Genomic DNA, 23,883 nt, shown 5'->3' with positions numbered 1-23,883 from the left:
GCGAACGAAAACATCATCGTGACTTATCGCGTAGCCGCGTCCGCGTGATACGCACGGCGTAAGCGCACCCGAGCTCATAAGATCGCGCTACGTAAGCGCCCCGGGGCGCGCCCCGGGGCACGTAGCGTAAGCCCGTCGGGTCATGTGACCTATAAATAACACTTTTTATTGGTTCAGGACAGTTTTGTTTTCCTAATGATTAAAGCTGGATGTCTACGAACCAGCTGAAGCTTAACGGGGAGAAGACGGAGATTCTTCTCCTGGGGAAAAATAGAGATCTGTGGCAGGACATCCATTGGCCGCCATCTTTGGGTGCCTTCCCCACCCCGGCTACCCAGGCTAGAAATTTGGGGGTGTGCATCGATGATTCATTATCAATGAAACAGCAGGCTAACAAAGTGGCTGGTATCTGCTTCACAATCCTTAAATGGCTGCGGAAGATTATCTGGATGCTGCCTGTGGATACCCAGAAGACCGTAGTCAATGCATTAATTACATCTAGGCTTGACTACGGTAACATCTTATACCTGGGTTCCAATCTAGCCGTGACCAGGAGACTGCAGCTGGTCCAGAACTCCTCAGCCAGGTTGCTGTGCAAGATTCCTAGGACAGCAAGGATCTCGAAGCATCTGAGGGACCTGCATTGGCTGAGGGTAGAGAACCGAGTTCGGTTCAAAGCCTTGACATACATGTTCAAGATCAGGGCAGGGACCGCACCAAAATACCTGCAAAAATTGGTTAGGCCCCATGTTCCCGCACGCAATCTCCGTTCTTTAAATGGAGCAAATTTCGTGGTTCCCAGGTTCAAACTGGCCCGAGTGGGGGGGAAATCTTTCTCCCATCTGGGACCAGTTCTTTGGAACTCCCTCCCTTTAGCCTTACGGAAGGAGGATAATTTTGCCAGTTTTATGAAAAACGTTAAAACTTGGCTTTTTAATAAATAATTGTGGTCCTTGACAGTTACTGCCCTCTATGTTTTGACCTCTTAGCCCTGGCGCCGGGAAACCCTTTGTGGGTATCTGTGCGCATTACAAATGCAAAAAATAAATAAATAAATAAATAAAGCCCCCACCTTTTTTCCTCATTCTCACTTTCTCCTTTGAGTGAGGAAGACCTGTTTCCAGAGCTATTAGTACCTATTTGTACTGAGAAATGGCTACAGTAGCAGCAGCAGCAGGAGTATCTCAGCCACCACCACCACCACAAGGACCACCACAACACCACAGTGGTGGAGATGAAGAAGAGGAGGAGGAGGAGAGGCGGCACTACCTGCCAGAAGATACTACCCCCTACAAGTCAAAGGAGCACATTGTGTGGGAATTTTTTTAAATCCCAAGGGGCCAAAAGAAAGTAAATGCGCGAAAGGTGACTTGTCTGATCTGTGGCACTGTACTTTCCAGGGGGAACCCTGCCAAAAAATATTCTTTTGGCAACAAAACCATGATTCGCCACGTGCAACGCCGGCACTCTAACAACTATAGTGCGGCAGAAGTCAGAGAACTGACCAGAAACCCTCCCCAATCTTCTCCCAGCACCTCCCAAAGTACCCAACCCACTCCATCGGGACCAGAGACAAGGGAGATGGTCCCAAACATCCAAACCCAGTTTGGAAATTTCAAAATAGTGTGCATATTTTGTGGGCGTACAATTTGCTATGGTGAGCAAAGTGTTAAACTCATCACCCGTGCTGGTGACAACCACAAGTGCCCAAAGAAATCTTAATTTTTTCCTGATTTGTTTTGCTCCAGTTGAGCCGTTTACAATTCCCTGTTTTTTGTTTGTCCCCAAAAAAATTCCAAAAAAAATATAAAATTGTTCATAAAAGCCAAAAAAAGTACAAAATGTTCAAAAAACCAATAAAAAAATATAAAACAACAAAAAGAATAAAAAAAACAGTTCTTTTTAGAACTACCTCCAATTTATAAAAAAATGCTACATTTTTTAAAAACTGTAATTCTTTTTTCCCCATGGTACGCTCCCCGGTACGCTCCCAGGAGCGCGTACCAGGCGCTCCCCCTGCGCAAATCGGAAAAAAAAAAAAATTTTGCCCCGCGGGGCCCTTTTATGGCCCCCACATCAAACCAAGGGGGTCTACCCTGCCCCCTTTTGGTCATTTCACCCTTTGTTTTTGCCACCTCTTGTGTCTCAATCCTACCGAGACACAAGATGGCGGCCGCTCCGGACTGTTTGGAATGTTGACAGACACGAGAGCCAATCAGCTTTCCGCGCGCGAACTCGCGTAGCGCGCTGGTACGCGCCCGGTGCGCGTACCGGGGCGCGCTTATAGATATATATATATATTTTTGAACCTAAATTACTCAAAATCCACTGGAGCACATATCTTGAGACATAGCAAAGGCACATCGGGCTACCAGTCCCTACAATTTTGCCAAGTTTGCTGGAAATCCATTCAGCCGTTCGGGCTAAAAGTGAGTCCAACCGCCCTACGGAAATTAACATGGGGAAAACACCTTTTGGGACACCCCCTTTAATCTCGGCCCCCGCTTGACGATTCCCCCCCAAACTTTCAGGGAATGAGCGGAGCGCAGCGAGGCAAATTTCAGGAAATTTTTAGGCAGATTCCTCAACCGGCGCCAAAGTTATTATCAATAGAATGTTGCGGATTCCCTATGGAAAACAATCCTAACTATAACTAGCCCCATTTCCTGGCAGGCCCTTTTGGTTCACTTTTCACATTCTATGATGCCCTCACCGTAACAGTGTATGCTTCATAACCATCCAAGAGTGCAACCACAAGCATGTGTCTGCTCTTGCCAGACGTCATTTGGCGTACTAAAATAGAGGCGAGATTGTGGGATATTACAAGGCTTCACCATGCACTTGCCTATTACCGTGAGGCACAGGGTCAAGACTGATTTGCATATGGCTGGGTCTAAACTGGGGTGGCATGGTGAGCAAAAGAACGATGGATTTAACTCAGATCTATTGACTGTGAATGAATATTTGATTTGTTCTGCATTCCGTCCATCATTTGTGTGGCTTTTGCTCTTCTGTCATCACCTTGAATGGAATCAATGTATGCCTGCTGAGTTCTCCATGTACCATTTGAAGCAATAAAGACTGAGCTATCAGGAATGGTAAAACAGGAACTCTGCTTTGTGCTCAGCGTTAGAGGCCTACTCTTTCCACTTTAAGATACCCCTTTGTGTTTTTTTGCTTAGGGTAACTGTGGTCAGTGCTCACCTGCAGGTATTTAGTTCACTCAGAGTAACATAGGGTCGTCTTCTACCAGGATCCGATAAACCAGGGGCTGCCGATGAGAGGAGTGTCAGTCAGAGCACTAGGTGTGGAGAGGCTTCGGCAGAGCCAATCCTGGGCGAGCTGGGTTTTGGCGAGAGCTGCCTCTATGTTTGATATTGATTCCCGGTACCCATCAACCCTGAGGGTAGACAGGAGCCCTGATCACTTTTTTTTAGAGATGCAGTCCAGAGCTTCCCTTCAGACATTTTGTTTGGCTTCAAGTACAATGAAGTGTAATGCACCTTATTGAGAGAAAGTCTTAAAGATGAGCATTCGTGCATTTAGGACTAAAGTGCAAAATCCAGGTTGTTACCACTGGACAGTGCAGCTCACCCCCTCACTGACACTCAAACACAGTGTGCCTGGAATGAGATTGATTATACTCCACACCATGTTTTCACGCCGCCCGACTGAGCCGTCTGACTGAGCCTGAGCAAGGAGGACGGCGAGCGAGGACGCCGAGACTGTTGCTCTCTTCTCCCGGCCCCTGGCAGCCGTTACAGGCTCACAGCTTCCCTGCCCCTTCTTTCCCTTGGCCTCGGAGGAGCGCGGAGTGGCCGAGGAGGAGCGGGGTCAAAGCCGCGCACTCAAGGGCCAGCGAGCAGCAGTGAGCAGAGAGGAGCCAGGAACAGCGGCACGGCCAGGGAGATCTGGGGCCTCTGTGCTTACCTCAGACTGGCCACGGCAGTACGGGTGCACAGAGAGTGTGCGATGAGTCCCGTGCACAAAGGAGTGTGCACCAAGGAGCGAGCGCGGCCGCAATCAGCTGTGGCCGCAGAGTGCGAGCTCAGTGAACCCACGGAGGCGGCCCAACTAGGTTGGGTGCAGCCTGTGGCCCACCAGTGTGACCTGCTCGCTCCTGCCCCCACCCCGCTCGCCCTGCTTGCTCTGACTGAAACAAAGTGCCACTGCTCCAGCTCCTGATACTGCTCTTGACTAGCCGGTCCAGTCTGTGCTTTGTGCTCACCCTAACCCCTAGTCGTAGTTGTGTTAGTAATGAGCAGGGCACAGGAGGCGGTGACCACCGGATTCCTGCCAAGCACAGCCTCGAAAAAACTCAGGGACGGTTCTGGCACCAGCATCAAGAAAAAGTCGGTTAAGGAGGCCCGAGAGCAATTAGAGTCTACCCCTATTGTGCATTTAACCTCAAATTCAAATTCCAACTTAAATAGCAAGGGAATCTGCCAATACTTTATGCCAAAACTGACTGGACAAAGAATCTTGGGAAATGGAGAGCCCAGCGGCAATACACCAAAACAGGAGAAACAACAAGCTAAAGACGCCATGCGACAGGAACCAAAAATAAAGAGCATTGACATATTTGACAATGGTAACTATTCTTCCTCCCGGAGTAATGGAATAAACCCCTGTACATCCCCGGAAAGGAGACAAGACATATTAGGGCAAGATAATCCGGAAATGTTGGAAATATCTTCAGCATCTGAGCTATTTGAAGGAGGCAAGATGTACCAGGGCCGGGAAACCCAGAAGTCCTGGAAATATCATCAGCTTTGGGGTCCCCAAATAAGGTTAAACTGCAGATCCAAGGGGAGAGCCTGGTGACCCCACAGGCAGCTGGCAGAGGATCTCATTACGAACTTTCCCCGTCACCATATCTATCAGCGATCAAACTCCTTACCTTCAATCAAGCTTAATTTCACAGGGAACAGAGCTGAGAGAGAATAGCTACCTGGGGGAACAAAATCCCCACCAACTAACTGTAGAAACAAAGAGCACAACCCAAAGCGGCTCTTAGAACAAAACAATTTGTTATCCTCAATAAACTCCACATTGACGACGGCCATCAAGGCTCTCACCTGGCAAACACAAAAACTTGAAATTCAAATGGACACATTGCAGGCAATTGCAACGGCTATGATCAACATAGAAGGTAAAATCGATGCATTAGCAGGAAATATGTAGTTGTTGAAGCTGCAGACAACTGCTGGGTGGTCTTGTCTGCCAATAGTGGAGATGTTTAGCTCTCTTCCAGAAGTTTTAACATCAATAATATCAGAGCTAAAGCAAAGCCAATTCAAGTTTACAGACCAACCAAATCAAAAAATAGCTGAAAGAGCACAAAATCACGCAAAACATAATGGTTTCAATGCCACAACAGGGGCCGACAGCCCCCTCATTTTGTTACATTAAACATCAACGAAGAGCGTGAACCACATACCAAGACCAGAAGTCAAGTCTTTCATGGACAATAATATTCAAGATAGCAAACCTACTTTAGGGCCGGACACACCTCCGGCATCGACGCAGTTGGTGTCAGTAACGTGCCAAAATACATCCAACCACGAGGAACCAGTGATGGGCAAGACCCTCCATAGCAACACTAACATTCAGTTAACTCGCAAGAAGCCACGGAACCTGCCAAAGCATTATCAAGGAGAGCAAAAAAACGCTTGAAGAAGCAAGGAAAAAATAATAAACCACATGGGCGTGCAAAGGGACTACAGCTGGGCCTGGCCACATTACATGGCATCCAGAGTAAAAAAACGAACCCAAAGAAGGCCCACACACAATGCCTTCCGGAGTCTCAGAAATGTTATCCTATATTTCAAAGGTTTAGACCAGGAAAAGATCAGCCAAACAAAATATCGCCATTCAAATCAATTACAAATTCAAATTGTGACGATAATCAGCTAAATAAATCATTAGCTATCAAATTAACCACAAGCACAAATCTTGATGCTGGTCATACTTTCGAGAACAATGAGCAGCCTATTAGAGCCCCACATGAGCCCGAACCTTCACTAAAAATAGATAGCGGGGAGTGTCACCCTATAGAAAAGCGCTTAGAAAATCAAGAACTGGTTGAATCACCACAGGCTAGGGGCAGAGAAAGGACATCCTTCCCTTTAGTTGAAAACCTCGGGACATTGGGCAATAAGGCCGGACTAGAGGACAACAGAGTAACCACAATAACGGTTCAAAGTTTGGAAATACAACCCCCCGCTGGCGGCCAAAGGGCTCAAGTACAAAGGGAATCGGAGAATAACATCATAATTTTCACACCTGAATATATATCTCGTGGAAGTTCGGACACATTAAACAGATCTAATATTTTACAAATCCTCCGACACATCCCAGAGCTCTCTTTTATCATGACTGATGGCCTCATTCAAGTCCAATTCAAGGTTCCAGGGAGTAATACAACAAGAGAGTCAACAATATCAAAATGGAAAAATAATACAATAGCCTACAAAATCATGCAAGAAAGATCAATTTACGAAATGGGGGATCAGTATATACATACCAAAAGAGGAAAAGTACCCACAGATGTTAGGAGGCGGTTCAAACGACAAAAAGACAATAACCCCAAGAAAGACCATCTTAAGAGGGACAAAACCAGTTCCCCGCACGTCAGCGTTTCTTAACTTAAGAATACATCTCTCACCAAACCTCAACCTAACAGAAAGAGGACAAATTGATCAATCTAGAAAGCCCCAAAATGGAACTGTAATGACCCGTACATGCATAAAACTCATAGCACAATTAGGAGCGATCGCCTTGGGAGTCGAATGATCACCACTACGAAAGTCATCTCATAGAACGTGTACAGATTCAAAACTACGTTGCAAAACAGCTGCATTCAAATTTTTACAGTCTGGGGATCTGTTGTGTCTTCAGGAAACCTGGTTACTTGCTCCAGTGGTCATCCCAGGCTTTGTAGAATTCCAACAGCCAGCAAAAAAGTACAATGTATTTGGTAGGCCATCTGGGGGCTTATCCATATACATACAAATTGGCCGTAATATAAAAGCTAAAACCGTGTTAATCACAGACAATGTTTAAGCTATTTACCTGCAGGGATTAAAATTGGAAGGCCGTCTATTTACAATTGTCCTCTTGAATTAATTAATTGTAAAGATAAACCAAGATACTCCGAGGTGAGGGCCATGGTAGACACACCTGAAGACTTGCTTAGTAACCACTCAAATAGTTGGATCATATTGGCCGGGGACTTCAACACCCAGAACTTGGGAAAAGTAAAAGAAGCAACACTTCACATAGATCCGGCTGGGACCTTATTAAACACATTTTTTTTTTTTTCACAACCGTATTTATTGAAAGTTCAGGCAAGCATAGATACAGTTCTCCACAATCAGGAGGATACTGTCAGTAATAGACAAATAGTAGAATGACCAAGAGCCCACATTTTTGAAGCACCCCCCACCCCACCCCCTGCCCTACCAACCCCCAAACACATTTTTAAACATGTACAGATTAAGGTTAACGCCCGACCCACAACTTACCAACTATGCCACGAATAACTCTTCACAGGGAAGACCAAACCCTCAGTTGATTACATCTTCATGTGCAATTGCCTGTATGATCAAGCTGCAGAACTCCGAAATCCAGTGCTACAGACCAGTGACCATTTTCCATTAGCCATAGCCATCTCGCTGCAAACAGCCAGTCTTTTGCATATCCCCTCTTAGGCCACACTAAAGGAGAGGAAATACCTGTTCTCCCGAGAACGCTAAAATGGAATAAAATAGATACAAATATCCTGTCAAAGTGGAAAAGCAATTTGCCCGCACTCGCTAAAGACTTTACTGCTGGCAATATATGTGAGAATTGGACCAACTTGGTGCCAGAACTGTATCACCTTTTGTCAGGTAAAGGACCACACCAGCACCAAGATGTGAAAAAATTGCACAAAGCAAGCGGGACCTAAGACAAGCCAACCGTGAACATACGAGAGGGTAACTATAAAACACTTTAAAACCGGTTGTTAGCAAGAAAAGCCCACAGGAAAAACCTATGGGTTAACAAAAGGCAATTGTAAGACTTGCAATGGTTGCCTATTTTTAGCCTGTTGATGCCAAACAGACAGGCTGGATTTTGGTCATATATCAATAGGTTGTCCGGCCACGGCCACGACCGGCATAATGGGGTTGCCAGCCACACATGGGTCTCCTATGTGACTACACTGTACTGTAGTGTTCCGGACCACAGACCAGCAAACCATCAAATAACTTCTACTAACACCAGTTCAATTAACCCTCGTATAATGACCACGGAAGAACCACCTGGAACTCTTGACGCAGGACCTCGGGTGACACGAATATTAAAAAATATCAAAAAGGATGGGGCCCCGGCACCCAATGGTCTGCCTGGATGCCTCTTCAAAGAAGACAGCGATTTCTGGGGAACTTTACTTACTCCACTTTATCAGTTCTGCCTGAATAACTCAATGGTGCCTGAAGCCTGGAAAGGCTCCCTGCTTCAACCAATACACAAAAAGGGTGACACTCGGACCCAACTAATTATAGGTTGATAGCCCTCTTGGATATTGAGGCAAAAGGATATGCAAGCCTCCTCCTGCAAGACCAGCAAAATTGGGCTAACGAGAATGAAATTCTTCTAGCATATCAGTCCGGTTTCAGGCCAGGAGTTTCGACACTAGATAACATCATAGCCCCTGCCTAGCTGGTAGAACAGTCCACTGGTAGAACAGTCCACTCAGGAAAACCATCTTCCACTCTTCACATGCTCCGTGGATTATTCTATGGAATTCGATGGAGTCAACAGGAATTTGCTGTGGAGGAAATTACAAGATTGGGGGATTCCAACTACCCTGCTGAAAGCAATTATTGCTCTCTACACCGGAACTTGGGTACGTGTATCTACTAGACTGTTCCCATTGCAGTATGCAGACGACATGGTGCTCTTGGACCATACCAAAACGGGCATGCACCTAACACTGAATGCCTTAAGCATCTATAACAACGAAAATGACTTGAGAGCAAATGCAGGGAAAACAAAGGTAGTAATTTTCGGGAAGTATGCAAATAAACTAAAAAAACAATGGAGAATGGGTAACCTGAAAATAGCAACAACGACCAAATACAACTACTTAGGGGTTTGGATTATGAGCAGTGGGAAATCAGCAGCATACACTGCATCCATGGAATCAAAAGCTAAGGCAGTGACGTACACACTTTGCAAATTGAACTCCAAATTAAGTAGCCCGACAACTGGATCCATTAGAAAGGTCATAAGAGCTAAGTTACTCCCTTCAATTACATATGGCCAACTAGCATTCCCCGCGGCATCAATCAACATCATGGAACGTGCCAACTGCCGGGCATTTAAACATATCTTACTTATACCCGCTCATGCTCATAACACCTTGGTACGGCTTGAATTTGGGCTAAACAAACAACGCTATGAACACTGGGCCGATTGTTCGGTATTATCGAGGGGTCTGCGCTGCCCCCTCAAACACAATGAAGGCAATCTTGAAGGAAATTTTTATGAAAAGTAACAACTCGTGGGCCAACGGCCTTTTATCTGCTTGCACTGAATTGCACCTTGACTTGTCCAACTGGCAGAATTTTATTTACCAACCCAAAGTTAGACTACTATCCAAGGAAGAGGACATGAAGGAACTAGAGTCCTCTTGTAGTAACATCAGTCTACTAACCAGTTCCTTCCACGATAAACTGAGTCAGCCATACCGTGACTCTGCCTTGAGCAAGTCTATTATAAAGAAAATTCTGTCTGTGAGATTGATGGAACTACAGATAAAAGACATTAACAGACGTTGGAAAACACTCGAGTCTTTTAAGATTTGTATATTGTGCCATCAGCTCAAGGAATCCATGACCCAGATGATCTGCTTATGCCATTGTTTAAATTATGCATGTCGCACTTTAATGAAACCCCTCTTTTTAAAATATGGGATACGCAACTGTACAGACGCTATGACATTTCTCTTTAAGATGAAGATCCCAATGGAATTAGCAAGACTAGCGAGATTTGCACACAAGGTGAAAGAACTACTACACAATCACTCAGTCAAAGACTAGAGACAAACAGTAGTTTTAACCCATGTTTTACTGCTGTAATCATGAGAATGGCTCAGAAATGATTATGTTTTAGATATGTTTAACAGTCTTGTTAAATGAAATGACCATGCTTATTTATGATTGAAACCAACCAGTTTATTTTTGTAACAATTTTATTCAATTCAAACAATAAACAAATACACCGAAGGAAAACAATTCTGATAATGGTCACAAAACCTATTCAGTGTGATTGCCTGTAAATGGATGTTTCTATCAATGTCTGTATCTGGTTAAATACTTTTTTATGTAACGTCAACACACAACAAATCAGCACAGTGCACATGATATATGAAGATCTGTAGATAGTACCCAAGGGGTCCGACTGAACAGCACCATTAAGTTGGCAACAGGCGCCTCATACTAGAGTTGGTAATAACTGGAGCACGTGGCTACACTCGTAGGGTGTCTCAGTCTCCTGCTGCCACCAGGAGAAAATGATGCCTAAAAAGTGATAGCAGTTACAATGGAAAAAAAATAATTGACTTAGATGATTCTGGAATTTTGTACTGTGGACGATTCACCTCCCAACAAACGGTTATGTGGGGATCTTTCCCTTTAATATTTCACTCCCCTACACACCATGACCTCATTGTGATCCTGGTTCACCAATATCACTGCGTATTGTGCGCAGAACTTAGTTAAAGGCCACTCCATCCGTGTATGTATGTGTGCTTTTTATTGGCATTTTCTTCAGCTGTCATAAGGATTTCTTATACACCCTTCCAAACGAGACTTTCCCTGTTTAACCTTTCGAAACCCTTGTTCGAGCTGCCCAAATCTTCCACGACTGAATAAAAGTTGATTCTATTTTTCAAACGTTTATGCATATTTGTTATATAGTGCAATAATTATCAGAACAAACAGTGCGGTTCCTGTGGACTAACCACGTTGCAGACAGAAAAAAGGCTGGAAAATGGGTAAAATATAGACAAAGGCCAGACTGTGTAAAATCACAAGCAGCCAAAGTAGAAGACTTCTGCAACTAACACCTGGGCACAAGTCATAAAAAAAACAGAAGTGGGGGATCTTGATGTCACAACAGGAAGTGACGTCACAAAAGGTGGCTTGCACCATCAGACTCATTGCCTCCCCTCGCTCACCCTTTAGATGTAATTGCATCAGAGAAGACAGCACGTGAGCAGCGTTCTGAATGTGCTCCGATCTCGCCCCATGGAGGCCAAGGAGTGAATGTGTAGCTCCATTTGCTCCAGTTCTCGAGCTCCCGGTAAAATAAGTGGGGGGACGCCGTCCACCCGCGTGGTACCCCGACTCGAGCCCTGAGTCTAGCACCCAGACCCAGAAAACACGGCAGCTGTCGGCTGTGCCTTTTCGGTTTGGGATATAAAATGTCTTCCCAAGCTAAGCTCGTCCCTAGGACAGTATTCAACTCCCCCAACTGCACTGTGCCTGCAGGATAATCTGTTTGAGAGCTGTACTGAATAGCGGGGTCGCTCACAGCAAGACTGCAAAATATAATAAGCCAATCCGCTTTTTACTCAAATATACCAATGTCTGTTTTTTTAAGGGGAGGTGTGTGCAGGTTTAAGCAAGCAACCATATCAAGAGCAGATGTAACAAGCATTGGTAAATAAATTAGGTTTTGCCTATGGTATTAATATTAAGAGGTGTGGGAGCAGTGTATAAGTGCAGGTAGAATGGGGTGAGTGTTCTCTGTGCAGGGTGAGTGGCGCATAAATGAAAATTGATAAGTATCTGGGTGCAGGGTGAAAGTGCCTCAATGTATGGTGATTGTTGTGGGTTCAATGCAGAATGGGAATTGTGTGAGTGTACAGGGTGAGATGTTACCCTGCGCAAGGTAAGAGGTGTGCAAGTATACGGTAAGCAGTATGTCAATAACATAAGTGCAAAGTTCAGGGTGAAAGGTGTGGGTGGAGGGTGAGAGAGGTGTGGGTGGAAGGTGAGAGGAATGTGAGTGCCGGGTGAGAGGTATGTCAGTGGTGTGTGAGTGCAGAGTCAGCACTATGTGGAGGGCAGGTGAGCAGTATCTGACTGTCTGCGCAATGTCAGCTGGACTGTGCAAGGTAAATGGTGGGTGAGTGTGCAAGGCTAGCGGTGCCTGAGAGTAGGCGAAAGGTATGTGTTGTGCAGCAGAATACATTTTTATAATACTTAAGGATTAACTCTTTCAAGAAAAACTAATTAAAACAATGTTCAATTGTTTCCTCCAATTCACCCAGTCCAAATTTCCAAGTTTATGAAATCGTGAAGCAGGAGCACTTTATTAAAAGCAAAGAACAGGGAGGAATCTTGCATAATTATTGTTAGCTGGCAGCATGGCAGATTGAGTTACAGGCTTGCTGCTCAGATATCACCACCTTTTAATAGTACACACTGTAACCAAACACAGAACATGCACCTACTCATTCCGAATATGAAACTGCCTTGCTGTTAAGCCATCCAACAATACTGAAACTCAAACATGCTCCGACATCCAGCGAGATACAGAATGCGCTACACAAAAATGTACTAATGAAATAACTGATGGTTTGCTTCACTACCCATTGTATATGGGCCATAGAAGGACAAGACTTTGGCCAGAGCTCGTACTACCTAAACACGTGGCGTCCAAGAAGCTTGTAACATTTGATATCTGGTAGAGCCACTGAAGTCGCCTGTATGCTGGTGTTTTGTACTTTGAATGCATGGAACCAGTGAATAGAAATTCAGGACTTTTGGCCAACTTCCAAGTCATATCGTCCTCTCAGTTTTGTTCCTTTGTACAATGTAAAGGAATGCAAAGCCCCTAATTAGAGACGAAATTATGTTTGTACTGAGGCAGGCAAATAGAGGGAAGTCCATCGGGCCTCCTCTTAAAAAGTCTTGGGTGTACAGCAAACACGTCAAAGCCTGGAGACGGGCTGTTTTGTTTGTGGTAGAAACGCGTTTCGGTGGTATGATAATGTTGAGACTACTAATATGCTATTTTCTGGACATTTGCACGATATTCTTTAAAACGTCTATAGCTAATGCACCAGATTGAGACTGTATGGTAACCAAAGCAGCGGTTGGCATTCATTAGTAGTAGCTGGAAGACTTTCTAGTTGGACTATCCAGACAATGGCTCCGTGCAGTTCTGATTGTTGTTCTTCATGGGATTTTCCTTTCAAGAAAAGGACCACTTGGCTCATTGTTTATGTATCAGCTGTGCCCTTTGAAGGGGAAATGTGACTGCTGCAATTACACCAGCACAGGTTAATGAGTAGCCCACTAACTCACAGGGCTCTTCAAGCTAAGGTTAACACCTCGTGGACGAAAGGCCAAGCCTTATAATTGAAGACTTCAATAAAGCACATGGGGCAAGTACATTACTTACCAAACGCCTTCATTCTCTAGGCATAAGGGGCAAAGCCCTCAAGCCTCTGCAATCATTTCTTTCAGAAAGAGAACAATTTGTTGAATCAAATGGCCAAAGCTCTTCTTCTTTTACACTACCTTGTGGTGTACCGCAAGGATCAGCACTGAGTCCGACTCTTTCATATCTATATGCAACACTTTTAGCATCACTGATTAGAAGTATTGGCTTCTCAGTCATCTCATATGCTGATGACACCCAGATTATGGTGTTGGTCACGGAAGATTTAGAGAGGACTGCCGTTTGTTTCCACGATTGCACACAACATATAGGGAGATGCATATCGAATAACTATCTGAAGCTGAACTCTGATAAAACCGAGGTTCTTCTCTTTGGCAATCGTCCGTCGTTCTGGTTTCTCAATTGGTGGCTCCAGGAATTGGAAGTCCTATCGACCCCTGTTGCCAAAGCAAAAAACATGGGGGTTCACTTTGATGAGAAACATTTGGATATGTAAATGCTATCACCTCCACATGTATTCTAATTCTAAAATCACGTAGGATTTTTTCTCTTTTATTCCTTTGGAATTGCTTAAGGAAGTGAGCGCTGCACTCGTCTTTTCTAAAATTGAGTATTGCACTGGGTTGCTCCTAACTGCTCACCAAAAATCTCTGCACAAGCTCGCAGATGGCTCAAAATTCGGCAGCAAAATTACTTCTGAGGATACCAAAATATAATAATTTATGTTAATGCCATTTATAACGAGCGCGGCTACTCAAAGAGTTTCCCGGTGCGAACCAGTGGGGAGTGGAAGAAGAACAGCTGGATGAAAAGAAATTTCTTCAATCTTTTCCTGAAGAGTTTGGGGTCCTGAATACTGCGGAGATCCAGGGGAAGCAGATTCCAAGCAGAGGCTGCTGTAAAGGCAATAGATCTTCCTCCAATTCTTTTGAAGCGAAAACGCGGACATGAGCAAGAAGCTGTGTCGCTGAACGCAGCTGTCTTGCGGGAACATAAAACCTGAAGCCCTTTCTCATATAGACCTGACCATGTCCGTACAAGGCTGAGTGAGCAAGGACTAGGGCTTTGAACTTCACTCTTTGTATCACAGATAACAGATGGAGATCCCGTTTGTGTTGCCTTACGCTGGTTCTTATAGGGATAATAAGAAGAGTCCTAGTTGCTGCATTACGGACTATCTGCAGTCTATTCAAAATATAACCCGAAAAGCCTACATACAGGGCATTGGCATAGTCAATGTGTGAAAGAATGAATGCCCAGGTAACGATTGCCCTGGCTGACCTAGGGAGAAGTGATAAAAATTTCCTCAGGGATTTAAGTGTGCTGAAGCACTGCCCAGCAAGCTTTTTTTTATCTGAGTGGAGAAGAGTAGCTTCTCGTCAAACCATATCCCTAGGTTTTTGGTGGGAAGGCCCACGGAAGTAGGCCTGAGATATTCCGCTGTCCAGGGTGATTCCCGGAAATGAGGAGGAAAGCTCCCAAAAAAAGGATCTCTGACTTCTCCAGTATTAGGGGTGTCTTTCATAGATTCACATGCTTGAATATTCCCCGTCGTCGAAGTGGGAGTCCCACGGTACATAAAATAGTAGTAATATATGCATATATAAATAAAAATTACCATAATTATATATATACATACATAAAATACAGTAAAATATCCTAAATTTAAAAGTACCATAGAACAGAATAGGCCCATAGAAAGCCTAAGGGAGAACTCACTTTAGTAACATATCAGTGTCATTATATATTGGTCCACATTCCAGCCAATCAGGCTGTAGTTCCCTCTAGAACCTTCTCCTCAGAAGCCCTCAGATTTTCTACTGCACGTCGTGTGAAGGGAGTCTCCCTGAGCTCTGCTCAGTTTTTCTTCTTTCATAGCTGTTTTTTCTTCCCAAATGTCTTCCTCAAGGAAATAGTTGTTCAGACCATGTCCATCATGTGGAAAATTGCATCTCTTTCATGAAGATCCACACAGTAAATGTATTTACTGTCTCTACCCGGACCATGAAGTGAAGAACTGTAAGTACTGCCGTACTTTTCCACCTAAAACTTTAAGGGACAGAGAGGCCCGTCTCCTTCTGTGGCTTCAGAAGTTGAAGACAACGGACACGGTGGTCTCGGAGGATGAGAGTGTCTCTTCTTTCCAGTCAAAGACCTCTCAGAAGCGTGGGTCGGAGACAGAGATGCCTTCTCCTTTTCTCAAGAAAAGGAGACTTGTAGAAATCTCTGAAGATGTCTCCCCACAGCATTTACCTCCAATTACCCCTACGAGACCTGGCTCTCTGGCGTCATTGTCCAAAGCCATGCCATCATCCTCTAAAACGGGCACTGGCTCGTCGACGCGCCCGTCGACGACATCGACGACAACGAAATCCGTAGATGCTGTCTCCACGTCGACGACGACATGTTCAATGTCTTCGAGGACTACGTCGACGACGTCCACCTCGTCGACGACAACCCATGAGGTGAGACCCATTACCTCTATCTTAAAGATCTCCTCGACGGCTATCAAATCAACTTAGTCGACCAAGAAACCACCGTCAACGCGTCATTCGTCGACGCACTCCTCGTCGTCGACCAAGATTACAGCATTGTCGACAGGCCGCTGTCCGTAGACGGGACCTTCCTCGTTGACGACTACTTTGTCGATGACTGCCTTACCGTCGATGACGACTTCGTCGATGGTTGCCACCTCATCAACGGCCCAACCTTCGTCGACGGGACCATCTTCGTCGACGAGCAAGTCTCTACCCTCGTCGACGACAAAAAAATCTTCGCCGACGAAGGCTAAATCACATTCATCTACAGTTACGGATTCTTTGTCTGTGGACATGGCGCAGACGCCTCAACCGGCTTTTGGATCTTTCACCACCATGCGACGGGCTCGTCGACGTTGCACCATTCTTTGGCCACGGCTACCACCTTGACAGTGGTCACTGCTTCCACTCTTAAACGGGTGCCTCTTATACAGTCGAGTCCTATAAAGAGTGGTTCTACTCTTCCTGACCAATTATTTCAGTCTGCGGAAGAGGACTCCAATGATGGTTCAGAACTGGATAATGTCTTTAGACAAGCGACTAGCCCATTCGAGCTACACATCAAGTGCCAAGATTATGATGAGGAGGAGTAAGAGAACGTCGAAGATGGGGCAGATCTTTTTCCTGTAGACCGGTCAGAGGCACCTATGACGATACAGATACCACTGTCTTTGGTAATGAATCTGCAGCACATGCTGGACGATTATAATTGCAGATTCCCACCGTCTAGGCCTGTTTCTCCAGTGCCGCAACCTCCTCCACAGCCACAAATTTCTGCACCAGTTCCACCAAGGTCACCAGTGCGTACCCAGCAGGATACTGATAATGAGGATCAAGACCCTCACAACACGGATCAGAATGATGATGATGATAACGGCCTTCAAGAGTGGGACGACTACAGGGCTCCCACACCTTCAACCCCACCAACGTCGCCATTAGCTTCGCCTCCTGTGGACATTGGCAGCTTCCACAACTTGATGGTCCGCGCTGCTAAGAGGTTTCATCTCACTTTAGACGTCCAACAGACTGACTGTTTTCTTTACGATTTTAAAGACTTACCTCAAAGGCAAGCTCACACTATTCCGATAATCGACCACATTTGGAATGCAGGTCTCAAATTGATGGAGCGAACAAATTCGATCCCGACTGTCTTACCAAGGCTTGATAAAAAGTATAAAGCGTCGGTATAAGCACCATTTGCTACTGTTGGGGCTGACCTTGGCCAAAAGGGACATTGCAAGATCTTGGAAGGCGCCCCACGCCCCTTCATTCATAGCTTGGCAGAACGGAATGGACTTTTGCATGGGCCTGGAACAGCCAGTATATGTAGCAAGGGGGTGCCCGCTCAAGCATTACAAAATATGGAAGCGGTGGGCGGACTATCGGGGCCTGGACCTGGACCCGGCTCTAGAGGAGGATGTATTACAGCTAATCTAACAGCCAGATAGCCTATGATATGGCGGACATTGTAACACGCCTAGCACGACACGGACGGAGTGGGCAGCGGCACACGCGGGAGGGAGGGGGGAGTTGAGGGTAGGTGGGGGAGGGTGGGGGGTTGTGCAACAATGCATTTCTTTGTTTATTAATTCAACTTCTTACTCGCCTATGAAAATGTTTGCATGTCAAAGCCCTTGATAACTTGTTCTAGTGATTGCCTCTGGATGTCAGAGGATTACTTGATGTGTTCCTACCATGCAACCAATAAAATCTGTTTAAAAAAAAAAAAAAAAGTATAAAGCGCCAGCAGATTCTCCGACATGCCTAGTGTCACAGCCTAAGGCGGATTCCGTCATTATTCAGGCAGCTCAAAAAAGGTCTCGCAATCCTTCCACACCTCTCACATCTCCAGATCAGGAAGGCAGAAAGCTGGATTCCATAGGGAAAAAGTTTACCACCTTGGCAGCCACGACTGTAAGGGCGGCTAATTCCTTAGCTATTCTTGGGCGGTATGACCGCCAAATATGGTCCGAGATTGCAGCATTGCTTCCACAATTACCGGATGCCATCCGTGCGGAAGCACAAGCCATCATTCAGGAGGGTGAAAACATCTCCTCAGAGATTATTGACTGCGCCATTGATATCTCCTCTACGGGGTTCAGGCAATTGGCGGGGGCTGCTGTTTTGAGGCATCAAGGCTGGTTAAAATCGACAGCATTTCGCCCAGAGGTCCAAGCTTAAGTACTCGATCTACCTTATGACGGTGATACGCTCTTCGGCAAACATGTCGATAATGTCCTCGAATCAATAAAGAAGGATACGGATACGACCAAGGCGTTAGGAACACTCCAATATAAAAAACGGCCATTTAGAGGAGCACGTGGTAGAGGCAGCAATTCTTCCACTTTTCGTGGATCAAACCAATATCGCTCCTACAATGACAACCGGCAAAGAAATACTTACTAGTCCCAAAATCGACAGACCTCCTCCAGACCATACCAAAGGCAAACCACCTACAGAGGTGGCTCAAATACAAAGAAACAGGGACAGTCCCAGCGCCAATTTTCCACCGACTGTAAAAATTGGAGGACGAATCTCCAATTCTATAGCAGGACCGGAGGCTTCGGATTATGCCATTCTTTCTATCGCTTTATTTTCCACAGCAGTAAGAAAAACATAAACAAACTACTTTTCCCATGAACATTTGGGAAAAAAACAAAATCGAACATGCGTCCTATCACAGTGTCCATGCACCGGCAGCTCCTATCATGCTCTGCTGTCGTTTTCTCTTCCTCTTTCTTTGCTGCTCAGCAGCAAGTTAAGTCGGTTTTTTCTTCTCTCCTGGGTTTGTGGGTTCTGTGTCTTGAGCGCTTTGTCCCTTGGTCAGGCGCTTGTTGTGTTTTTCCCTCTCACAGATTCCCTTTCGATCGCGGGACGCTTTTGCGCTCCTCACGCGATTCTGGTGCCCAGTAGTGCGCGGTGCGGTTATCTCGCCGCTAGGGGTCAGTGTCTCGGCTGCTGCAGGACCGCCGTCAGACGCTTTCTGGAGCGTTCTGGCGCGGTTTTTTACCAGCGTGTAGCCTGTACCCGGCCACCCGGTTCTGACACCCTTAGGGGTCGCAATTTAGGTTTTCCCTTTGTTTCATTGACGCCTTGTTTGGGTTGTATTGAGAATTTGAACACCCTACGGGGTCGTAATTGCGCCGGTGTTCGGCGTGGGAACGCTTTACCGGGTGGTGCCCCTGAAATTTGAGGGCTGCAGCGTTCCCAGGGGCTAGTCCCCTTAATTGTGTGCCTTTGGCCACCCATATCCCTGGGAACCACCAGACCATAGAGTGCCCTTAGGGACAATTCTACTCACCTTGCCAGACCTCTCTGCCCTTTGGAGCCTGTATACAGAGGAGGAACCTCTGAATTACGTCCCTCTGACTTCTACCAAGCGGTCGACGACTCGATCTATAGGGCTGTAGACCAAGCAATGGTACCCCTTGAACAACGGCTCTCAGCGTGGTTGGATGAGGCTTACGCTAAGCTCGCCCCTCTTATTCCTGCGCCTGCACCAGCCTCTGGCCTGGATACGTCCCCACCTCCCCCTCCCCCTAAGAAACCTTGTACGGAGGGGGTTGACCCTACGGCTTTCGTGAGGGTGAAGAGTGCCTTTCTGGCTTTGGAGGGGTCCCAGTCCCCTCAAGTTCTTCCAGTGGAGGTACCGCCTCCTAGACCCCGTACTATGTCTCAAGAGCCGCAGCAGGACGATGACTCTCCGGACTCGGAGGAGGAGGCATGTTCCTCCAGGTCATGGCTGCCATCTCAACCGTCCACCTCCGCGGGTCCGTCGGACATGTTGGATCCGGACGATGTAGTCCACCCCAGATTGTCCGAATGGGTCCCATGTGATAAAGTGGCTCAGTATGTCGCGAATCGCCTCAGGAGGCCGGTGGATAAGGATGCCCTTAGCCGCCTTCGGGCGGAGTGCCCTCAGCCCTCCTTAGAGGGTAAAGTAGCCAGGACTCCAGACATCGACCCGAAGATGGCTACCTTCCTGGCGAAATTCGTCAAGGATCCCCGGAAGGGGATAGACAGGTCCTGGCGTACGTGTCAGGACAAGCTACTTGATGCTGTGGGCCCCATGACTAAAATTCTGGACATGGCGGAGGAAACCAAGGTAACGGGGGACATGATTTCCCCAGAGGTTCTGTCAAATTGGGCCCAGCGCGCCATCATATTTCTGGGCAATGCAAACTGTGCCCTCTCTACGGAGAGGAGGCAGTCTCTCTTAATAAAAGTGGACCCCAAGTTGGGTGACCTCGCCTCGTCCGAGGCTGGTGCTGTGGCGCAGGGTGGGTTGTTTGGTGACCCATTTATCAAGGAGCTTGGGAAATTCGTAGCGACTTTCACTTCCTTAGACCGGGCTCAGTCCAACATAAAGAAGGTTTTCGCCCCTTGTGTTTTTGATAAGGCCGGACGAGGTAGGGGCCGCTCGTTCGGTCGAGGCGCCAGCTCAGACAGAGGACAAGGCTCCGGACGCGGGCAGTTTCAAGACAATGCCCATTTCAACAACTTCTACCCCACCAGAGGGCAGAAGTTCAGAGGACGTGGTGGTCAGGGAGGCCAACAACAGGGCGGTGGACGAGGTGAGTGTGCTACCTTCTGCGAGCTTGTGGGTAGGGGGGCGACTAGCGCAGTTCTTCCCAGCGTGGGCCTCCCTTACCAGTGATGCCTGGGTGCTGCAGACGGTGCAGGGCTTCCAGTTGGAGTTCCATGGCCGTCCGTGTCGGCTTCAGCGTCCTCGCCCCATTACCTTTTCCCAGCGCGATGCGGCTTTGGTGAGCGAAGAGGTCGCTGCCCTCCTCCAAAAAGGGGCGATTTGTTGCGCTTGCGAACACCCCTCCGGTTTCCTAAACAACCTGTTCTTAGTCGACATGGTTGACGGGGGCCAGCGCCCGGTAATCAATTTGAGGGACTTCAACGAATGGCTGGTGTACCGCCATTTCAAGACAGAGGGGATTCACCTCTTACGGGATGTGTTACGCCCGTCCGATTGGATGGTCAGGCTCGACTTAAAAGACGCTTACTTAGCGGTCCCGATCTGCCCTCCACACCGTCGTTTCCTCCAGTTCAAGTGGGACGATCAGGTTTACGAGTTTACCACACTACCTTTCGGACTTTCCTTAGCGCCGTGGTGCTTCACAAAGGTGTTGCGACCGGCGGTGGAGGCCTTACGGGCTCGAGGTGTCAGAATGATTGTGTATTTGGACGACATGCTGTTCATGGACCAGTGCCCGAGACGCCTGCGGTCTCAGTTGCAGTCCGCGGTCAACCTTCTTCAAGGTTTGGGTTTTGTAATCAACGAGAAGAAGTCCCTTCTGGTTCCCGTCCAGTGTGCGACCTTTCTTGGTTTCAACATAGATTCGGTGTCTTCGACCTTGAGTCTACCCGCCAGGAGGATCTCGAAGATCAGGCACGAATTGCGCCAGACTCTGGCGAAACCATTGATATCTTTACGTCACCTGGCGCGGTTGGTGGGCCTGTTGTCATCTTCGATTCAGGCGATCTTTCCAGGTCCCCTCCACTATCGGGCCATGCAACGCTTGAAAGCGTACCACCTCAGGAAAGGGCTGACATACTCTCAGCTAATTCCTTTGTCAGACGACGTGAGAGACGAGATGAAATGGTGGCTCACGCACATGAAGGCTTGGAATGGCCGTGCGATTTTTGGCTCAGCTCCCGACATCGTGATAGAGTCGGACGCCAGTCGTTCAGGCTGGGGAGCCAGGTGCGGGGATTTCTCCACAGGTGGCGCCTGGTCCGCTTTCGAGCAATCTTTACATATCAACTGCTTGGAGTTACTAGCAGGCTCCTTCGCGGTGCAGTGTTGGACCAAAGACAGAGTGCAGTCCTGCGTCCTTCTCAGGATAGACAATGTGTCGGCGGTCCGTTATATCAACCATCTGGGTGGCACCAGATCCAAAATGCTGGCGGACCTCGCCAGAGATTTTTGGCATTTTTACCTGGACCATCAGGTGTCGATCACAGCGGAGTATTTGCTGGGGCGTCAGAACTAGGTGGCCGACTGGCACTCCCGGAACATCCTAGATGCCAGCGTTTGGAAGCTGGATCCTCTTCTGTTCTCCAGGCTATCGGACTGGTGGGGTCCCTTCTCAGTGGACCTTTTTGCGTCCCGCCTGGATCATCAACTCCCGAGATACTTCAGTTGGCGCCCCGATCCAGCGGCGGAGGAGACGGATGCGTTCCTCCAGGACTGGTCGAACGAGCAGGGGTATGCGTTTCCGCATGACCCTTAAAACATGGCTGTTTATTAAATTGCTATGCCTGCACGGTCTCTTCATGGTTTATGCTTCCCCAGGCTCGGTTACATTTTTCTGTTTTTTTCATATGTCAGAATTTTTCAGCGCCTAGACACCCAAGGGTAGTAGAGCGCTTTATAAATTAATTTCATTTCATAGCAGTTAATCCCATTCATGAGGGCAGAATCAAACCATTCTCGATTCCTTTGAATTAGGAACTGGATTTCACTCCAGTACGTTTTGTTTTCCAGTTGACATAATTCTCCTCTAGGTACGCACAATGGCTTGTGCATAAGGTCCCTAATACCAAAAGTAAGCCATGGATGTAGGATTGTGAGCTTTTCTATGTGGCAAAAGCCCTCAAATTTAGGCAAAAATGGATATGCTTAAAAAGTCTGATGGTATTCACAAACATTTGTAGGCAGTTTGGCCCTCTGAAAACGTACGCACATTTGTGATGCGAAATGTAGAAGCGATTGCCTTTCCAGGGTTGGAATGGGCAGCTGACGCACTCATATTTTATGAAAAAGTAGGAAAGGTGATCTTGCAAGAGAAAAATGTGTTTCCCAGCAAGAGAAAAAAATAAATCACACATGCATTTGTGTATTTACTCTATATCAGAGAGCTTCAAACTAGAGGGCAGGCCTCCCTGGTGGGGCCTTAATTGTTCCAAAGGGGGGGCACCAGGCTCTGGTCAAGAGAAGCATCATGCTGACAAGAGTGCTTTGTTTTAAGTTAATAAAAACGAGCTGCAGTAAGCCACTCTGTAATGGGCCATCACTACATACCACATCACTAACATCTTTTGTCATTTCTATTCTGGCTGGAAAAATAATTCGGGAGGGGGGGCTATTTTTTTTTTTTGCGGGGTGGGGGCATTTTATGGAGAGGGATTGGAAGTGGCACAGAATTAAAAGTTTGAAGATTACTGCTCTACGTTTTCCTGTGCTGTACACTTCATATACATTCTGTAGGCGTCTAGTTTAACCAAGTGAGTACTAGATTTGTCTCAGTACTAGGATTCATTTCTGAGCCCATGCAAGTATGAACTTTGCTCCAATGGAGCCTACAGGAGCCCCTTTTCAACATTTCTGAATGGGCCTATGGGGACTATTACCGACATACTATCTTATGTCTATTAATGGGATCACAGGAGACATGGTTTCACTCACCCAGCAGGTCAGCCAGCAGCTCAAACCTATCGGAACCGAAGAACATGTGTGGTTTGCCATCCACATGGGCAACCATAATGGGCATCCCAAATGCCTGGGGATACAAGGAAGAGTCAAGCGAGGGGTCAGAGCATAGTAAGCAATATGAAATGAAAAAATTCATGCAGCGAACGGACAGTGCCTTTGGATACCCACTGTTGTGCCATCCTGTCAGCTGCCTCTGCTCTCTTTCCTCACCCAGTCTGTTTCATTCTCTACACTCATTCTCTTCAATACTAACTTATATCCGACATCCTTTTCATCTCTATTTGTTAATTATCTGCTTTTCCATCCCACCCTCCTTCACTACCTTTCTATCCCTTTACATTTTTCCTCTTCCTTTAACATTTCTATGCCTGTGCTGGACATTTTCCTTTATTATTATTATTTTTTAAATTTATAAGGCGCAACAGTTACCCAAAAAGG

At 46.7% G+C, this 23,883-nt stretch overlaps 1 protein-coding gene across 2 annotated transcripts in view; it reads right to left on the bottom strand.

Annotated features, from left to right (window-relative positions):
- LOC147706533 (glutathione S-transferase kappa 1-like) overlaps window positions 1-23,883 on the bottom strand; it is a 97,793-nt gene that overhangs the window by 7,170 nt on the left and 66,740 nt on the right. For both annotated transcript variants that reach the window (XM_086932999.1, XM_086933000.1), the window contains exon 7: window positions 23,419-23,512. In XM_086932999.1, the coding sequence (XP_086789125.1) occupies window positions 23,419-23,512 (94 nt within the window). The remainder of the gene's footprint in view (window positions 1-23,418; window positions 23,513-23,883) is intronic.

The sequence above is a fragment of the Lissotriton vulgaris genome, chromosome 7 (genome assembly GCF_964263255.1).
Source record: "Lissotriton vulgaris chromosome 7, aLisVul1.2, whole genome shotgun sequence".
In the NCBI taxonomy this organism is placed as follows: Eukaryota; Metazoa; Chordata; class Amphibia; order Caudata; family Salamandridae; genus Lissotriton; species Lissotriton vulgaris.
The sequence above is the reverse complement of the archived record's forward strand: the minus strand, read 5'-3'. Positions and strand labels throughout refer to the sequence as shown.